Raw genomic sequence first — 20111 nt, forward strand, 5'->3', positions numbered from 1 at the left:
TTGAGTTAAGATAACTGGCTAGAAATAAGCCAGGCTAAGGCTGGGCATTCACAAGTAAGACTAAACCTCCATGTATTTACTTGGGAGTTGGATGGCAGGCCCCCAAAGAATCACAAAGTAAAAGTAATCAACAAGAACATACATCAACACCTCAATGAGGCTGAGGGCAGAAGCTCAGAGGACCAAATCCTAATGCTTTCATACTCTTGGCACTAAGGAAGATGATTGGCTGTTGTCAGAATAAAGAATTCATTCTGCATTTCTTCTATGACTCAAGAGTGGTTTTAAATAATGTGCCCAAATTTTTATCCACCTTATCTAACCAGAAAAATGCCATTATCCTTAATCATGAAAAAAGCTGGGTATATTTCTGCTATTTTCATTTCATCCTCAAAGTGCAATTTGTAACCTCTGATTCTTATTCAATGATCTTAGAATCAGACTACTCGAGTGTTAGTTGTGTTTTTTCTCTTTTGCTTCATTTTATTTAATTTTTGCAATGTCTTTTCTGATCTGCTACTCATACAGTATATTGGTACATATAATACACTTGATAAAATCCCTTTCTTAACCAATCTTGAGTCAGTTCTGAGAAAGAGAAACCACTTGATGTATAAAGAGCCTCCTGATGGTGCTTGCATTCCTGTGAGAAAATGCTTGTAGCAGGATGCTTTATGTTAGGAGTGCATGTCTTGGGAGAGTGGGAGTTTTGCTTGAGCAGTATCTGAAAAAATGAATCTGGGAGCCATCCTAGTCTCCACGTGCTGCAAAAGCCTAGTACCTGCACTGTCAGACCTCTACAAATCAGTAAAAACATATCCCCGATTTACCTCATGAAGTGGGATTCTCCTCTGTATGCTGTGATTATTACTAATGGATAAAGAAAACTGCCTTGGAATGTTGCTAGGGAAGAACTTAGGTAGGTAGGGAAAACTAACCCAGATGCTGAGAAAAAGGTGGAAGAGTCAAGGAGAAGTCTTGGAGCTGCTGTCAGAGACATGCTGAAACTTTAGCCAGTAAGCCACATTCACATGGTGATATACATATTAATAGAAATGGATAATTGATATGCAAGAGTCAGCCAAAAAGAAGTTAGAGTTAATGGGCCAAGCAGTGATTTAAATAATATAGTTTCTGTGTGATTATTTCAGAGCTGAGTGGCTGGGAACTAACTAGCAGCCTTACTCCAACAAACTGGCACCAACATGGTTGAATAAATCTACACAAAACTTGAGAAAGCTTAAAAAAGGAATCTTAGACACTAAAGAACAGAGTTAAGCATGGTTTAGTAACAACATTTTTTTGAGTGGGTTCTGTTTTCTGGAAGCAAGCAGAGGAATGGCTCCTTTAAGAGAGGTTTTCATGACTCAGTGGTAGCAGAATAAAAGCCAAGGTTTTGAAATGTTGGCTTTCTGGGCCATGCTGCCAGAGCAACCTCTGGCTCTTTTAGGAGACTGAGCATTTAAATGGGTTTTTAAGCAGCATGACATAGATCTGCTGCATACTTAGAACTGGGGAAATGTATGTGGCTGTCAGAGGCTGTGAACAGACCTCTTCCACAATGTTGGACTGGGTGGAGCAACCAGGCAAGGATCTATTTGACCTAGTAATGATGCAGCATAAGTTCATTAGCATTTTAAGAAGCCCTCCTAGTCAGTAAAGAATTACAGATACACAAGAGGACAGGTTTAGACATAAAATACCTGTATATGAGTTATAGTATTGGAGAAATGTACATAGGCTTAGAAGAGAGAAGAAAATGAGTATAGAGGTATAAAAGGAAATAAATGGTTTATAAAAGAAATATAAGCCATGTCAAAATAGAAAATTCACAGAGAGCCTGGATTATGTATATTATAGTGTTTTCTTGGGATTTTTTTTGACTATGAAGGAGCTAAGTACAGAGACACATTTCATTGTATGGGCTGCTAAGCTAAACCAGCATGTATATTATAAAAGTATCTTGACTTCAGGATTTGGATTTAAGTATATGTTGCTTTGGAAAAGAGGTTATTCTTTTGTTTACACAGAGGATGAGAACCTGTGGACTGCTTCTAGAATAATATGGTTTGATTCACCAAGACCCCCTGAAGTGTCACTGTAAACATCCCCCCCAAAAATTACTTTGCCCACCTGCTCACAGAAAACATGTAGGGCCAGCGATTAATCTAGTTTGGTGCCTTTTCATGCTGGCGAGTACAATATCCCCAGACTGCGATTTTAAGTTTAAAGGAGAGAGAGAGAGAGAGAGAGAGAGAGAGAAGAAAACATGCAACTGAGTGCATGTCTAAATCATGAAGCTGAAGAGTACAAATTTGTGATTTAGCAGCTTCATCTGATGAACATATATGCCATAAAGACTTGATAAAAAGACTTAGGTAAATTAGGAAAATTTTCTCAGGCCTTGCAATTATAGTATGTGAGTAAATCATACACACAGCAGGCTAATTAAGTCCTGATTGACAGTCACTGAAGGGCCATTGCAAATGTCAAGTATTTTCTATCTGAACTTAGTAGGTCTCAAAAATTAAGACAAAAAAAAACACAAAAACACTTCCCTAGGGACTCTCATTGATGACCTTTTGTAAAATTTGCAAGTCTAAAATTTGATGACCAGTGAAGAATCATTGTTACTTAACAGAACCATCGGAAAGGAAAGTGTAAAATTCTAGAACTTATTGTGTTCAAATGCTGAGCTTTGTCTTCTTATTTATTTATTTGTTTGTTTGTTTACTTATTTTTAGATAAGGGCTTTTGTAGCCCAGGCTGTCTTCAAACTACCTATGTAGCTGAGGCTAGCCTGGAACTCCTGATCCATTTGCATCCATCTACTAAGTGCTATGATTATAACCAGGCACCACCTTATCCAAATGAGGACAATATTTAGAATGTATTACTGGAATATGCTAAATATTGGCACTAGCACACTGTCTGAGTAAGTGCCCAGCAGGTATAGGAAGGCAGAAGTAGGCTCACATCTGGCCTGGAGAAAGCTCAGGTCTGGCCTAGAGAAGAGGCCAGTGTCTGACCTTGAAGGAGAGAAGAGCCTATCCTGACTCAAGGTCATCAGGCCTTGCCTTAGGACTTTTGAGTAAAACTGAAAGGAATTCATTATGTCACTTTCACTGAAATTTCAGCTTCACCCACAAGCTGACCCTCTTTTCCACTGATGTGGAATTAGCAAGTCACAGTTAGTAGCTGCTTCAAAAGCCTGACCATAGTGTTAAATCCATGTAGAAAGAGATAATGCTGCTGCTGAGATATCTGAGAGAAAAATAATTAATTACTACCTAAGTTACTGGGACACGGAGGTCAGGACTTCAGTGTAACTCAGACCCATGTGACTGCTTAAAGAGAAAATGAATGAGAGCCCTCAACATGATAAAGATCTAGGGACAAAGAGACAGAAAACACAATCTGGCCATTTATAATTCATTCTACAAAAGCACACCACAGCATAGATACATTTTTCAAGTTGATTGGGGTATAACTTTTATTAATTTTTAGATTTCAGTTTTACAGTTTTTAAATTTACATTTTATTTAGTATCATTGTGTGTATCAATTTAAGTGTGGGTCTGTTTGGAGCATCTGTGAACAGCACAGGGCAACCTGTAGGAGTCAGGTCTCTTCTACTACAGTAGCTCTAGGAAACGAATTATGAGGTCAGCAGCAAATTATTTTACCTGCAGAGCTTTCTCAAAGGGCCAGCTTTTGTGTTTTGTTGTTGTTTGGAAAAGATGATACAATTATATCAGTTCCCCCTTCCCTCCCTAAAAGATGCTCCATATAATCCCTCTTGTTCTCTTTCAAGTTCATGGATTTTTTTTCCTTAATTGTGTGTGTGTGTATATATACTTGTGTGTATGTATGAATATATATGTCTTAGTGTTCTATTGCTTTGAAGAGACACCATAATCACAACAACTCGTATAACCAAAAGCATTTAACTGCGGCATGCCTAGTTTCAGAGGTTTAGTCCATTGTCCTCATGGCGAAGAGCATGGCAGCTTGTAGGCAGGCAGACATGGTACTGGAGACGTAGCTGAGAGTTCTACATCTGGATCTGCAGGCAGCAGGAAGAAAAAGAGCCACCGGGCCTGGTTTGGGCCCTTGAAACCTCAAAGCCCAACCCCAGCAATACACTTCATCCAAGACCAGACATCCTCCAACAAGGTCATACCCCCCCCCCGCCAATCCTTTCAAATTTTGTCACCTCCTATGCATTCAAATATAGGAGCCAGCATACAGAGACCATTCCTATTCACATCCACACACAAACACAAGAAAACATTACACTAGGCCGAAAGCACAATTCTTCCTTATTTTTCTAATCACTGTATGATCTGAGAATTTAAGAGAAAATGTCTGACAAAGTTTCTGCTTTTCAAGCAGGTTTGCAACTCAAACTTCTTTTACTATCTTTTTATTAAAACTCCTATATGTATACTTGTGTGTTTGTGTGTGTGTATGTGTGTGTGTGTGTGTGTGCCTGTGTATGATGTATATTGTGATTCTTTCCATAGTACATGTTTGGAAGTCAGAGGTCAACCAATGGTGGTGTTGTTTCTCTTCTTATATTGTGTGGGCTCTGGGGCTCAAACCCAGGTCATGAGGTTTGGTGTTAAATGCTTTTTCTTGCTAAGCCATCTTGGCAGTCTTTGACTGCCCCACAGCTATATTTCAGAGACAATCCCTACATCCCTACATCTACCTTCAGATTCAGGCCCACACCATCTCCCCTCTCTATGACACTGCCCTGCTCCCCCACACCTTCTCCCTCCCTGCTGCTGCCCTGCTCCTCCACACCTGCCTCCTCCTTGCCACTGCCCTGCTCCCCCACACCTTCCCCTCCCTGCCACTGCCCTGCTCCCCCACACCTGTCCTCTCCCTGCCACTGCCCTGCTCCTTCACACCTGCCCCCCCTGCCACTGCCCTGCTCCCCCACACCTGCTCCCTCCCTGCCACTGCCCTGCTCCCCCACACCTGCCTCCTCCCTGCCACTGCCCTGCTCCCCCACACCTGCCTCCTCCCTGCCACTGCCCTGCTCCCCAACACCTGCCCTCTCCCTGCTGCTGCCCTGCTCCCCTACACCTGCTCCCTCCCTGCTGCTGCCCTGCTCTCCTACACCTGCCCCCTCCCTGCCACTGCCCTGCTCTCCTACACCTGCCCCCTCCCTGCCACTGCCCTGCTCCCCCACACCTGCTTCAGTTCCCTTTGCTTCTCTCTCTGTTCTCCTAGGGGATCTCAGAATTTTTTAAACTAGGGTTTTTTTTTCTTCTGATTTCGTTTAGTTCATTCATCCTTTCATAATTTTAAAATGTATTCACATAATTGAATTATTTTTATTGAGATGACTTGGTGAAATCAGAAAAATGTGTTTTAATGTACTTCCACGTTTTTATACATAGACAATATGACAGATTACAACATTCTTGTGCAGGAAAAGCAGAGTTCTGATTTCTTATTCTTAATAGACACACAAATTTTGGTTATAAAGTCCCCCCCCTTTTTCTGACAAGTATCTAACTGTTCTAGAAAACTAGTTCTGAGCCTAATTTTGGCACTATTTGAGAGAATTAGGAGATGTGGCCTTGTTGAAGCAAGTGTGTCACTGGGGATCCGTTTTGCGGTTTCAAAAGCCCACTATATGCCTAGAGTCTCTCTCTTCCCGCTGCATGCAGATTCAGATACACAACTCTCAGATGTTTCTCCAGTGCCATGCTTGTCTGTGTGTTGCCATGCTCTCCTCCATGATGACAATGGACTCAATCTCGGAAACCGTAAACAAGTACCAGTTAAAAGTTTTCCTTTATAAGAGTTGACATGGACGTGGTATTTATTCTTAGCAACAGAACTGAGATGTCTTTCCTTGATTCCTTGGGCATTTGTACATATACACATGCTCACACAATACACACACACAGACACACACACACACACACACACACACACCAGAGAGAGAGAGAGAGTTAAGACATAAAATATTTTTTAAAAGAGACTACTCATTCAAAAAATTATTATATATTTTTTCAATATTGGTGCCTGAAAATTGGGGTAATTAAAAATAGTACTCCAATCTTTAATATCATACTCACCTCTTTCTTCACCCAGCCACTATCTTCTCTGCATTAACCTTCTCCATGACAAGAATAGCACTGGGAATACCCATTCTTACACTGCTTTTTGACAACAGAAATCATGGCCCATTCCTCTACAGCCACCCAAATCAAGCAGGAAGGCTTTAACGGTGAGAGAAGAAGCAAATGTTTTTACCATGACCTTCTACATTTACATTAAAATGCAGAACATCACTCTTCTGCTAGATACGCAAGGAGGGAAACGATAAGCACCAACAGCAACAGCCTGCTCACCCTTAAGACAAATGGTGACAACAAAGGGAATCTACCGGAGCGTCACTAAAATGATCATTTACAATCTACAACAGAAGAAACCAGGTGCCAGCATGGAGGGGAAGGATGCTTGCAGCCTCAGTTGTGGGATGCACACAGATTCTTAGAGAAGGGTCAGAGATACCCATCCATAGCAGGTTGGTAGAAGGGTCAGAGATACCCATCCATAGCAGGTTGGTATGGAAAACTCAACGTGGTATGAAAATGTACAGTCCCGTTTAGATCTATATGGAAGTATCCTCAATCACAGATCACTGGAGTACTGTGTATGTGCCCCAAGGATTAAACATACAACTACTTTAATCTGTTCTCCTGCTAAGCATTCAATATTTTTATGTATATACTCAAAAGGTTCCCTTCTGACTAAGCCCTATAAGTGAGGTTATAAGCATTTCCTTCTTACCCATACCATTTGTACACTCCGGGAGGCAAGTAGTCTCACTAGCCCCTATTTTCCAAATTTTATTCTCTAGTAAGCAGTTTGTTACCACTCTGTCCCGAAATCATGCAGGACTACTTGTTTAGTAAATTCCAAGGACCTGTACTCTCATATTTTAAATGCCGGCTTAGGGAAAACCACTAGCTTGTTAGCTGTGAATAAGCTGGTCATTTTCACACTAACCCAGTAGCCAATCAGCAGGCCATTATTTTTTGGTGAAGATCTTTAAGAAGAATAAATGGCATCAAGAACACTTACCTGCACATGCAGAAGGAAGGTTACCCAGCTATCAGGAGCCCAAGCACATAGACACACTGAAAACAATACAGTGCTTGCAATTTATGCAAGTAAAGCCTAGGGGTAGTAGTGGCTCCATCCAGCTCTGTCCCATTCATTCAGTAGATTTAGCTGTGTGTTCAAGGCTAGACCAATCACTCATGCAGTTATTGCGCAGAAATTGTTGAAGACACACACAAAACCCATGCCTGAAAAAGCGGGAACCTTGGCTTCCAGATAATCATAACAACTGGGTCTCTCTAAACCTCCATTAGACTACTGCAGTATGCAAAATCCATTAGGAAACTAGCGATCCTCATAAGGGTTGTGGAAAATGAAAGGAACCAATTACCATCACACAGATGGATTCCAGAGCGTGTCGATGTAGTGGGCACATACTTGAACAGACATGGGGTTAGACAAAGAAGGGAACCCCCAAACCATGAGAAGGACAACAACAAAGATCATTGCTTAACCTGTTTTGTCAGAGCTGGTGGTCATGGTATTGGTAGTGATGGAGGTGAAGGCAGTCTTTGCGCTGTCCTTGGCAGTGACTGATTTCTGCTTATTTTTCATGGCTTCCAGTGCTTTGAGCTTCTTGGCATGTTTCGTGCCTTTGTAGTGGGCCGCAGCCTGGCTCTACAAAGGAGAACACAATGAACCATGCAATCAGGCTCATTTCTAAACTGGCATTCTCTGTATTACCACAAATACAGACTCTCTTTCAATAACAGGTACCATTCATGCTTAATGCTGGCCAGGGATGTCCTTAAAATGATGCGTATAAAGCAATGGGAATTAAATTCTAAGAGGCAGAAGGAAGAAATATCTAGTTGCTTCTCTTAAGAAGCTGAATATTAACACATCAACATTTTCTTTTTAGAGTGTGGGGGTGTAAGAATTTATACCTTTGTTCTGCCAGCAGAGATGCTGGGCTCCAAGGAAGAACTAACAAAGGTTCTAGCAGAGGGATTCTCACCTACTCTGTTCACAAAGCATCTTTTCTCTTTCTCCAATGTGACTGAGGAACACTCCCTCACTGGGTCTACAAGATTTTACATAACCGAGGATGTGTGCACTCAGGAGGCTGAACTTAAAAACACAAAAGCAAACACAGGTTGAAGTCTAAATGGGGCTTGGAGAAGCAGGGGGATTTCCTGATTCTTTTTGTCCTTCTGCTTCATCCCAGGGCTTCCTTAGGGAGTTCTAGGCGATGTTTCTCTCCAGCATTAATGTCATGATTAGGAGGCTTTGTGGCTCTTAAGTACCTGAAGTGATCATTCTTTCATCTGTGGTTTCTGAGATTCTGTTTTAAAGGCAATCTGTATTTCCTAAGGCTGCTATTTGTTACCAGGGGGGGGGGGATGTGCAGATATTGAGCCACTGTCTACATAGCTACCACTAGTCTGGAACTTGAGACATTCTTGCTTCTGCCTTCTCAGGACTGGGATTTATAGACCTGCAGCATCTCCCCTCGCATATTCTCTTCAAACTCTTTTTAAGGAGTTTTGGACACACTACTTGAAGCAGAAAGTCATCTGCTCTGAAATATTTATTAATGTTCATGGAAAAGATAAAAGCCTTTGCTGAAGTGGTACATGGATAAACAAGGAGAGTATTAGATTCCAACATTGTGCAGGACAAAACTTTTTAGGATTACTTCTGTAAATATCATTGAAGGTCTACTGCATCTGTTGGGTTACTCATTACTTCCTATTGCATATTAAGCTACATGTTCCATTTACCTATTAAAAATCGCAATGATTTCATTATATCAATTAGAGCAAGTGGGGTCATCTATTATAATATACTTTAATAAGTAAACAAATAGTCTACACCTTAATTTGCATCATTCTGATATAATGTCCTCAAAGGCCTAGGTACCTTTATTGAAAGAGCACTGGATAAGGAAACTCTATATTAGAAACAGTTTGAACAGAGAGCACACTCATGCACCAGGTACACATTTCTAATGACACAGAACACCAGAAGACATAGTGTGAATCCAACAGAAAGTTCAACCATGCTGCAGTTAACTGTGACGTCAGTGACAGGTTCCATTGCCCTGATTTTAAGGGGGAAAGCAGCTCTGACAGAATACTTTGTTTTGTTTTTCTGCCTGGCTCTACTTTTCAATTTCCCATGTTGCACTGCAAGTGAAGCACATACTATAACAGATTAAATGCACGTGGGAGCTGGATGTGTTCTTCAGATCACTGCTACATAATATCCCTTAAAACAAAGTGCTTTTCCCTAGTGATTGACAGGAATGTTTTAGTAATACGTATTTAAAAATTGAATTTTAATCAAGGTTACTCTCTCCACTTATGTCTTCAAATGCACCTATATTTCAAATAGTGCTACAAGTTCACTCTGTCGGCCATGTTGGCCTTGGCCTCACACTTAGGCTGTTCTTGTTTCAGTCTTTTCAGTGTGGAGTTATAGGTGTGGTGCAGCCATTGCTCAGTTTCAAGGTATACATGTTAAAAGATCCTAGAAAATTATACATTTTCACGGGATGAGAGATTTACCATAATATAGCCTAGGTGAATGATTTTGCTTTTGAAATGAAGACTCTTTCTACAAAAGAATTCCTGCAAAGAGTGAGCACAGTCCACAAAGAAAGACGAGTCTTTCTCTGCACAGGTGCAGAAGCCTGAGGTTTACTGGTGGCTCAGGAAGACTCAGCCAGGAGAGAATGACAGAAGGCACTGGAGTTGGCAGGCTCTTGCTTGACGCATCTGACAGGTTGAGATTGAAAACATAACAAAGGCATACTCACAGTCACGTTCACCAAGTGCTAGCCTTGAAGTACCACGTTAATCACTTTGGTTACAGATTACCTACGTTTTCCCTACTAGGCAACAAAGACTTGTCTAGGTAGGACAGAAAGAGTCAAAGGGTGGGAAGGTGTAAAGAGCTGCGGGCAGTACAGGGTGGGTAGAATTTGAGAGTGCTGGACGACAGTGTTGGAGGCCAGCCGAAAAGGCTAGCTGGGTGTGAGCAGGTGCATGCTGACAATGGAGGTGGTGGAACCGATTTGAAAAAGAATCCAGATTCATGCCCATCCTAGATATTTTGAATTTCATTCACCTGACATTTCGTGGAGTTTGGGAACTATCCTTTGGGCATCCTGGTAGAAAGGCTCTAATCTATACCTACTGACCCTAATTGCGTTGTCTGACTTGATTCATGGATGCTCGGGCTTGTGTGAAAGTGGAAATCTAACCAACTCGCCTTATGCTTTAGGGCATGGGACTGACTTCAGAGGGTATTCGGGCTCATCTCTCTGTGTCACCGTTGGCAAGGTTGAAGCCTGAGCAGCATGCTTCTAAAAGATTTTCAAAAGCATCGCTTGGCCAAGGCTTATTTGGGGCCTCATCTGCTCTTTGAGGCAGAGAGATGCAAGGCAGTCTTGCTATATACCAGTGTACTTTGTCCCCTATGAGGCTATTTTGGGTAGTAATCAGTCCGTTTCTGAACTAAATCATTCAGAGAAACTGAGACTCCTGAAGTGACAAGCAAATGTCTATTTTTAAACACAAACGATGTCATCATCAAATCAGCAAATATGCTTATAATTGAGATGATTTCAGGATTCTGTCCTCTGTAAGTGAAGACGAATCATATACACGGAAGCCAATATAGGAGAACTATGCTATAACAGCAAGCTGATGGTGTCACAGAAATCGCTGCATTGATGTGACTCTTGAGCTAGCAAATAGCATCATAGAGCTTAACAGATGTCATCTCAGAGGCATGTCCTGCATAAAGGGATGATACCGTTCTAAGTGTGCTCTATACCCTGCTTCTCAGTGCTATCACAGCTTTCCTCATCTTGAGATGTTATCACGCATATTCCAAGCTCTCTTTTAGCCCCAGCAGACCTCAGTTTCCAAAGAGGATACAATTAACTTTTAAGTAGCTAACACTTGAGAGGGGAGTCATCTCTTCAAACAAACACCAGCACCTGGGTGGTGCTGGCACTTACCTTTGATCCCAGCATTCCAGGGCAGAGGCAAGCAGATCTCTGGGAGTTCAAGGTCAGCTTGTTTGAAAGAATGAGTTCAGGACGACCTCCAAAGCTACTTAGAGAAACCCTGCATCCCTGACACCCTGGCAGATTTGATAATGGCTTGTCATTGTATACTTTTACAACTTGCTCCTTCTAAATTTATGTTTTGTATAACTTTTATTTGGTGTCATTCTCAAAAATTAAGATTTTTTATGTAAGCTTGTATACCTGGTTACCATAAAGAATCAATGTGGAGAGGCTCGTGTGGTCTTGGTTAGTTTTTTATAACAAGAACCGCATGCTCCTTAGTACTCGTAAGGACCTGGTAAAGTGCACATCCTCGGTGTCTGTTCTAGGCATCTGGAATCAGAAACTCTAAGGACTGCAGGTTATTATACAGATAGTCAAATATTAGAACACTGTGGTCACTGAAGATGGGTACCTCTCCCATAATCAGAGCCTTGTAAAATAAGGAGCCGAAACAGCAGCCCTGCTGATTGCACCAAAGAATGGAATCTGAGTCTATCTCTGGCTCTGGGTGGAAACTTGACTTTCTGAAGTGCCCAGAAGATCATAAGATTACTGTCTAGTGGAGGCCTCCTGGAAAAGAACAAGGATATCCTATTGTATTCTCCAAAGGAACTGTTTATTACCTGAACAAGGAAACCGCCCTCTGAGAAGCTGTGAGCGCAGGAAACAGAAAGCCTAGCAGAACATGTGGATCACCACAGTGGTGTTCTGTCCACTCCCAGCTGTGAGACTGTTTTCCTCTGCAAAGGCCCCCAACCCTTCAGAGTGCCTCCAGTGGTTCCTATGGAACGCCTCTGGTCTACACTGCATCTGCATTAATTCAACAGTTGGGAATGGAGAAGCAGCTGAACAGCTAAGAGTGCTCGCAGCTCTTGCAGAGGACCTAGGTTGGGTTTCCAGTACCCACACCAGGCCGCTCACAATGATAGCTCCAATTCCAGGGGATCTGAGTTTCTGACATCCTCTTTTGCCATTTTAGGTATGTGTACACATGTGGTGTGTGGTGTACGCATAGAAATCACACACACACACGTACACACACACACATGCACACACACATAGTAAAAAATAAATAAAAATTTAAATTTATTCAACAGCAACAGAGAACAGAAGGGACCAGAGAGCAGAAGGGATGGCAGAGTAAGATCCTGTTAACAGGGCCTAATGTTTGACTGTAGCATAAGCCTGTTGAGTAATTCTGATTTATACCAGCATTTTATTATGAATTTTCTCTAGGAACTCATTCTCGCAAAAATGCTGCTAGGGCACAGAGACCAACAACCCAACAATGGTGCTTTGGCTTTATTCCCCCCTTATGTACACAGTACAGGGGCATGCTTGCTCTTAGTTTATGGCATTTGATTAAAGCATTTCTTACAGTGAAGACCTAGTCACGCAGCCCACTCACCTTCCCTATTCTCCCTGTCACTCTTACAAAGAAAGGAGATTGAAGGTTATCAAATCCTGCCTCATCCAGGAAGGTTCTGACCTATGATCTACAGTGAGAGTTTAGGCTGATAAGTATCTGAGAAATAAGACAGCTTTCTGTTTTCCCTGTATTCTATCTCCTTACCATCCCATAACTCATCATTAGTGCTTCCCAAAACCCGAACTCCTGTTCACTTTCATAACTTAGGAAGCTATCCAAGTTGTAGTTACCTACAACCTCAAGCCTACATGTTACTACATGTGCAAGTAATGAGCTTGTTTGTATTTTCTACTTCCGGTCTATACGTGATGACTTTATTCCACAGACACAAATTATCAAATCTTCCAAGGTCCGCATCTCCAAACTATGAGTTTTTAATCATCGATGCAAAATCATTTGAAGGTTAAATAGTTCTATCCATAAATATAGGCAGTATATGGAGATGGCAAGCACAGGAAGCAGCTTAGTTCCCTGAGGCTTTCCATTTGTCTTGGAGTTAGGATCATGGGCCTCTGTGACAATGCACTTAGCAGTCTAGTTCCTGCACCTGCATGCACCATGTGCACAAGCCACTCTCCAAACACTGTACCTAGAAACTTTGATCTTAATTGAACTCATCTGCGGGGCTTGCTCAGTGCGACAACTATATTCACTTTCAACTTTTTAGAGAGAATCTCCTATATGATGCCTATGTAAAGCTGGGAAATAGAGCAGGAACAATGTATGTATGACTTAATCTACCAGTCAAAATAGAAAACTACCCAAACCACGCCCCTTAGTGACCAACTTCTCATTCTCTAGGACCCTATAAAACAAAATGAAGATCTGAGCAGTAATCAGAGTCCTTGGGGATCCTCACTTCCATGGTCACCAGCAAAGCAGACTTACTCTATCACCTAAGCCACCATTTTCCTTCAAATAAGTTTGTCTGGCTTCTTTGGTAAGTCTGTGTGAGCCAGTTTTCAGATCTTGGGCTAATAAGCCAAGAAGTTGGAAACACTAGACAGAGGTTCAGACCACTCTGAGTATCAGTGTGAACCAGGAGTGAACCATTATCAGAAATGTATTTCCTTCCTATTTGGGCCTTGGGGCACAGGGCTTGTAATCTCAGCTGCTCAGGAATCCAAGGCCTGAGAATGTGAGTTCTATCTCTGTGGAGTGAGTTCAAGGCCAGTTTTGGTAACATAGTTAGAGTCTATCTCAAAATTTAAAAAAAAAAAAGATGACTGATAATATATGCTAGAGTGATCACTGAGCATGCAAGTTCAAGTACCAGAATAACACCAAAAATAAAGCAAAAATAAAAATAAAACAAAAGTAAAAATAAAGTATGCATACATGCCATAAATTGCAGCACTTAGGAAGTACAGACAGGAAGATGAGGAATTCAAATACAGCATGGGGTATATGAGACTAGTTTAAAAACAAAGAATAAATTCTGATGCCAATCATAGGGTCCTTGTCTATGACTTCATATGTATATATGTTAGCTATATCTCTGTCATCAATACCTATCTACAGCCCTATGTCTAGAACCTTCTGTCTAGGAGAGATGAACTGAAAATACCAAGTTAACTTGAAAACCTTCCACTCTAGTTGAGTCTGTTCTAACCCTCTATGTGATGTCGCCTGAGTTTCTTCCTTTCATTTTCTGATGTTACTTTTCCTGTCTAGGTAATTATTGTTGCATAGTGAACTTTGACACCGTTACTTTCACCTATTACATATATTCTATTGCTTTTCTATGGCCCAAGTTGTGGCAGCTAGAGGAACGTGACTTGTTATGATAATAAATAATAATTATATTGAATAATAATGATGACAATGAATAATAATAGTAAGCAAAAGCTAAGCCCTGTGCCACGACTTTTGGAACTTCATTATAGCAAAGAAGTGTCTTATTCCATTTTACCTGTGGGGATGTGACTTAGAGTTAGCCACGTGTATGCTCTTTAATTATGTATGCATTTCTTTCTCTTATCGAAGGAATTGTTGTTTGGCAAAGACACAAACACAACTCTGAAACCTCAGGGCAGTATTTTCTCTGTTGATTTACTTAATAAAACACTGAAGGAGAAGTTTAAATATAGAATAGTGGAGTACTGTATTTTAAACCTATGCATATCAATTCTCATAGACAACAGGGAAAAGGCGACAAAGTTGATATTTGCGGTCTGTAATGACATTCCCATATAGCATATTTAATGATTTGTATTTTCTCACTGCATAGTTTAGAATTCAAGTAGCAGACTCTACTAATAATGACTTTTTATAGTTGTGTGTACAGAAGTACAAAATCACACATGGTGATTCACTCAAGTGTGTTTTGTAAATTCACATGATGGGTGATTCCATTCTTTTGTGCACCCCAATACAGAAACAAATAGTAGCAACCATGAGAACTGAAAACAAAGGTAATATCACAAGAGTGGTTGTCATACACTACCACTATTCAAGGCGGGAAACATCTAAATAAATCTACAGAAAAGGAAGGGCTATGCCTTATTTTCCCAGATACTTGAGAAACTTTTGTTTTTTTTTTTTTTTTTTTTTTTAAATTTATTTATTTATTAAGGATTTCTGCCTCGTCCCCACAACCGCTTCCCATTTCCCTCCCCCTCCCCCGATCAATTCCCCCTCCCTCATCTGCTCGAAGAGCAATCAGGGTTCCCTGACCTGTGGGAAGCCCAAGGACTGCCCACCTCTATCCAGGTCTCGTAAGGTGAGCATCCAAACTGCCTAGGCTCCCACAAAGCCAGTACGTGCAGTAGGATCAAAAACCCACTGCAATTGTTCTTGAATTCTCAGTATTCCTCATTGTCCGCTATGTTCAGCTAGTCCGGATTTATCCCATGTTTTTTCAGACCTAGGCCAGCTGGCCTTGGTGAGATCCCAATAGAACATCCCCATTGTCTTAGTGTGTGGGTGCACCCCTCGTGGTCCTGAGAAACTTTTGTAAACAAAGAAAATACTTTGTTGGGCTTTGCTACATAGTTGGAAAAAATCTGACAAGATGGGTTCATGTGCCTTGTAAAACTCATGATCTCAACGCATGAAGCAGTTAATAGTCTCATATTTCTGCCTTATACAACAGAGTACTTAGTTGAGTAAGATAAGCTGAATGTAGAATCTTTTCCTGCTGTCTGCTGTGGAGAAAACCACAGTATCTGTGCATGTCAAACTCACATGGCTGCATCCTTAACAAATCACATTGAAGAGCTCACTAGGGGCAGGGAATCATGAAGGGATTTAGAAACTGGTACTCAAGGTCTTATCTGGTTTGGAGGGACGTCTCTCTGGCTAAATTTTCTCATCGTCTTTGGGCTGTGGCCAGATGTCTCTAGTGAGTATTAACTCTAGAGATCAAACTGAAAATGATCCAGGTTTTTGAAGAATGGAGAAAAAAATCAGAGAAATCTAACTATTCAGTCAGTGCACGAGATGCTTGTCCAATTCTTTGCCCATGTTGTGAATGAGACATTCTGTCTCTAAAGTCTGGAGACGAACTAGAGGTGGTGAATCTAATTATGTCCCAGGGTCAAGCTGCCATAAGGTGTTTGTACTCTGGAATGACATGAGTGTGATCTCTAACTGGTCTGTAATCCACACCTACCCTAGTTACAATGTCATCTCCAGCAAGGAAAAGACACTCTCACTGGAGATAAATGAGCAGCAGCCCACCCCCCTTTTCATTCTATAAAGAAAAATGCCACAAGAAGAAATCTTTTTTAAGCTCTTATGACTGGTTTGCTCTTGCCTGGAGTATATTTACTGCCTACTGACATGGCATCTGCTCTAGTTTTGGGTTAGAAGTGATATCCATTACATCACTTATGTCATTAGTACAGAGGGTTAAATGTCTGCCCCAATTTGGCCACAGAAAGTAGACCTCAAAATGCTGCCCATTCCGTCTCTAGAATTCACTATCCGTCTCTAAACGCTTGCCTATTAAATGCATGTTGAATTAATTTCTCATTTTGATTTTTAAATGGAAATATGCATATGGTGTCTCAGTGGATTCTGTGTGTGTGCAGGGTTCAACTTCATTCTCTACTGTTGGTTGGCACCTCGCCCTGTCTGCTGAACACACTTCAGGGGAATTTTATGGCACTTAGCGCAGGCAAAGCATCTGGCACAAACACAAACTTTCCTCCCTTTCTCTGGGAGGAAGCTTATCGTGAACCACAAATTGTGCTATTTATGAGCACTCTCTTCGCGTAGAATGTAGCCAAGGGATAATTTGGAGATGGTTTGCTTTTAAATTTTTTAGTGAATAATAGTTCCCTCCCCCCTTCCCAGGAAATGCACTGGATGGCTGCAAGGATGGCTTTACGTTTTAAAGGTTATCTGGAACACCAAATTCTTTCAAATACACAGAAATTTTAAATAGTGGGAAATTTTTCATATAGAATGCTTGATGCCCAAAACTATAAAGAAATTATGACATCAATAATCGGTTTTCTTCCCTGTCCATCCACATAGTAATGTAGCTCTTATATTTCCTGAGGAGAAGCCCTTAGAGGAGGGGATCAGTCTCTATATGTAAGCATTTGGGAAAGGCTTCCTCCTATAATGTTGTAGAAAGGCTAATCTGAAATAAATGAATCCAACTGTTTTGTTTTAATTCATTTTCCTTTTTAGTTATGTGTATGTATGTGTGTCTGTGTGGGGGTATGTGAAGTTGCCCACAGATGCCAGGAGGAGACACCAAATTCCCCTGGAGCTGGAGTTCTAGCTGATAATCATGTTTGGATTCCTTGGAAGAGCAGCAGGTTAAGAGAAGTACGAGCTCTTAATCACTAAGCTATCGCTCTAGAGAAGTGATTCTCAGCCGTCCTAAACCCAGAACGCTTTAATACGGCTCCTCATGTTTTGGTGGCCTCCAACCATACAATTATATTGTTGCTACTTCAACACCATAATTTTGCTACTGCTATGAGTCATACTGTAAATATTTGATATGGAACCCCAAAGGAGTTATGGCCCACAGGGTGAAAGCACTGTGAGTCTAAACCCTCCGATTGCCCATTGAGAGATCTTGTCTCAAACACGAGTCTCAAAAGTGTGTGATTATCTATCTGTAAGATCTACGGGGCCTACAGAATGATATTCTGTATATCATCCAGATGTTTTGTCAGAGTTGAACACCACGTGGGTCTCTGGAGATCTTTTGTATTGTATGAAAAGATGACGAGTTGCTATCATAGATAACCCCAAAACCCTGTAATCCTGTGGGTGGGGTTCACACATACTCATTTCTTTTTCTAACTGGTCATTTATTTACAAAGGACTCACTGCACAGTTACTGTGGACCAGACATAATTATAGTATGTGGTCTGGAGATTACAGATGAAGTCTAGGCTGCTGCTAAATTGGGGAATTAATCAGCAACAGATGGTAACTGAAGTCACTGAGAAATGCCATTTGTAAGACAAATTAAAGATATTTTTCTGTTTAAACATTGAAACCAATCCCCGGTCAGCTGCAGCATTTAAATGAATGAACTCAGACTCCAGCTGACAGTTATATGGCTACATATTTACAAGTCTTTCAGGGAGCTAAAGCACACTTCAGCACTTAGCTGCTTTTACAAAAATCTTTTCTTAGAGGGCAAGCGCATTCGCCCTTGATCTTCAGATGCCAACCATAGTAAACTCTCCTCTTCTCAGCCTAACACCACAGTTAGTTAACTAGGAAAATCCCCCTCTCCCCCCATCACACACACTTGTCCTTGCCTAGTAGAATGTAGTGAATAGGCATTGTTCTTTGGAGGCCAATTTCAGACTTAAAGTTCCATTATAAGAACCGTGAAATGAAATGGGCAAACCCTAGCTACAAAAGGTTACAACGAGGTCCTCAAAACCAGGCAGTAAGACTGTTCTCTCAGAGTGAAAATTGCACCAGATGAAATTAGCCTTTTGAAGGAACCTTATTAAAGGGCAGGTCAAAAGCAGGAAGGCACGCTAGGAGCACTAATCAAGGGCTGACTAAATTCAGGATGGGCGATGACTTAATGAATATTATTAGCATGTCTGAAATAAGGCTATGCTTGCCGAATAGATCTCACTCTGGCATCCAGGAGAGGAAATTTAATGATATGTGGGTCTTTTTCTCTGCCCCTGATATAAGTACAGGAAGAGAAGCCACCATCTGATCCTCTCTGCGGTATGACTTCTGCTTCTGTTTCTTCAGATTCCAAGGGTAGGGGGCTAGTTGGTAAAGCATAGTTGTTCATAAGGAGAAGTGTTAAAACTCTTGTGGGGGAGAAACAGTGGGAGAGCTTCTGTCAAAGCCAATGCAGTGCTAATGACAAGAGATATTAATAAGAGGAGTATAGTAATCGGTTTAATCGAAATTTGGCATGTTATGAGATGGCTAATCAATGATTTGGGCAAAGCATTACTTTGGTGCATAGATCTGATGAAGAGTGAAGTCAGAGTGCTGTCTCACCAGACAAAAAGACTTGGAACTCATGACAAGAAGCTGTGTGAGCAAGCAGGAAGGCCTTTAGACTCAGATGTCTTTTAGCTTCTCCATGTAGCACATGTTTCCCCCCGGAATGAGCAGGACTCAGTGGGACTCAGAGTCCTATGGTCTACTGTTAGAAAAGTGACCTTAGGAATGACCAACTCTGACCCAAAGAGATTGGGAGAATGTTTAAATAATTCTAGATTTGTATGGCTCATTTAGTAAAGAAGTTCTGGTTTCTATGACTAATTTCTATGACTTTCATTGAAGAACAGAAATTCTAAAGTCAATAACCTGCCTTTAATGAAGAAAAAAAAAAGCAAGCAAAACAAGGAAAAAAGCTGGGGAAGTGGTTGCTTGTGAGCACTAGCCTTCCACTGAAATTTGCCAGCATGCCATGGACCATGTTTGTTTGTCTGGTTGGTTAGTTGGTTGAATGTTTATTCCAGTACTTAGGCTTGAACCTACTTCTTGCACATCCTAGGCTAATGCTCTATCATGAAGTTAACCACCACCCCTACACCCAAGGCATCATAGTCCAAGGGATCCTCTTCTAGACCCTGGGAACAGTAGTAATTGCAACATTTGAGCATTCTCATCCCACAAATAAAGAATTAAGATGCAAACTGCAGCTTCATGCAAACCCTAAAACTAAAGCTTTTGCTTTACGTTTTTCACATCTTCAAAGGTCAGTTTTCACTTTTTCAGTTATTCTGCTAAAAGTATATTCAGTGCTCTGGGGCAGGGGACCGAAACCAGGGCTGAATTTATTGATTTTCAGGAATAGTTGAAATTGATACTGATAAACAAATTACAAAACAGCTTTCCCCAAACACAAATTAATAAGTTTTGATTTTACAAATGTTAAAAAATACAACATATGATGGCTTATAATATTTAGTGAATTTCTAAGTTGTTTGAGTTCACCAGGGTCAAAGTATGTTTAACAATGAATATACTTTGATGTTTTCATAAGAACATTAAATACAGGAGCTTTCTTAGCCATGCTTGTTAATATTACCACTTCTACTATTTAAACCAG

At 41.0% G+C, this 20111-nt stretch overlaps 1 protein-coding gene across 4 annotated transcripts in view; it reads right to left on the bottom strand.

Annotated features, from left to right (window-relative positions):
* Znf385d (zinc finger protein 385D) overlaps positions 1-20111 on the bottom strand; it is a 910681-nt gene that overhangs the window by 91447 nt on the left and 799123 nt on the right. For all 4 annotated transcript variants that reach the window (XM_041662856.1, XM_041662858.1, XM_041662859.1 and 1 more), the window contains one exon: positions 7604-7766. In XM_041662856.1, coding sequence (XP_041518790.1) covers positions 7604-7766 — 163 coding nt within the window. The remainder of the gene's footprint in view (positions 1-7603; positions 7767-20111) is intronic.

This window comes from Microtus oregoni, unplaced genomic scaffold, assembly GCF_018167655.1.
Source record: "Microtus oregoni isolate MIOR12 unplaced genomic scaffold, Mior012 000013F_ref0000133, whole genome shotgun sequence".
NCBI classification, from domain to species: Eukaryota; Metazoa; Chordata; class Mammalia; order Rodentia; family Cricetidae; genus Microtus; species Microtus oregoni.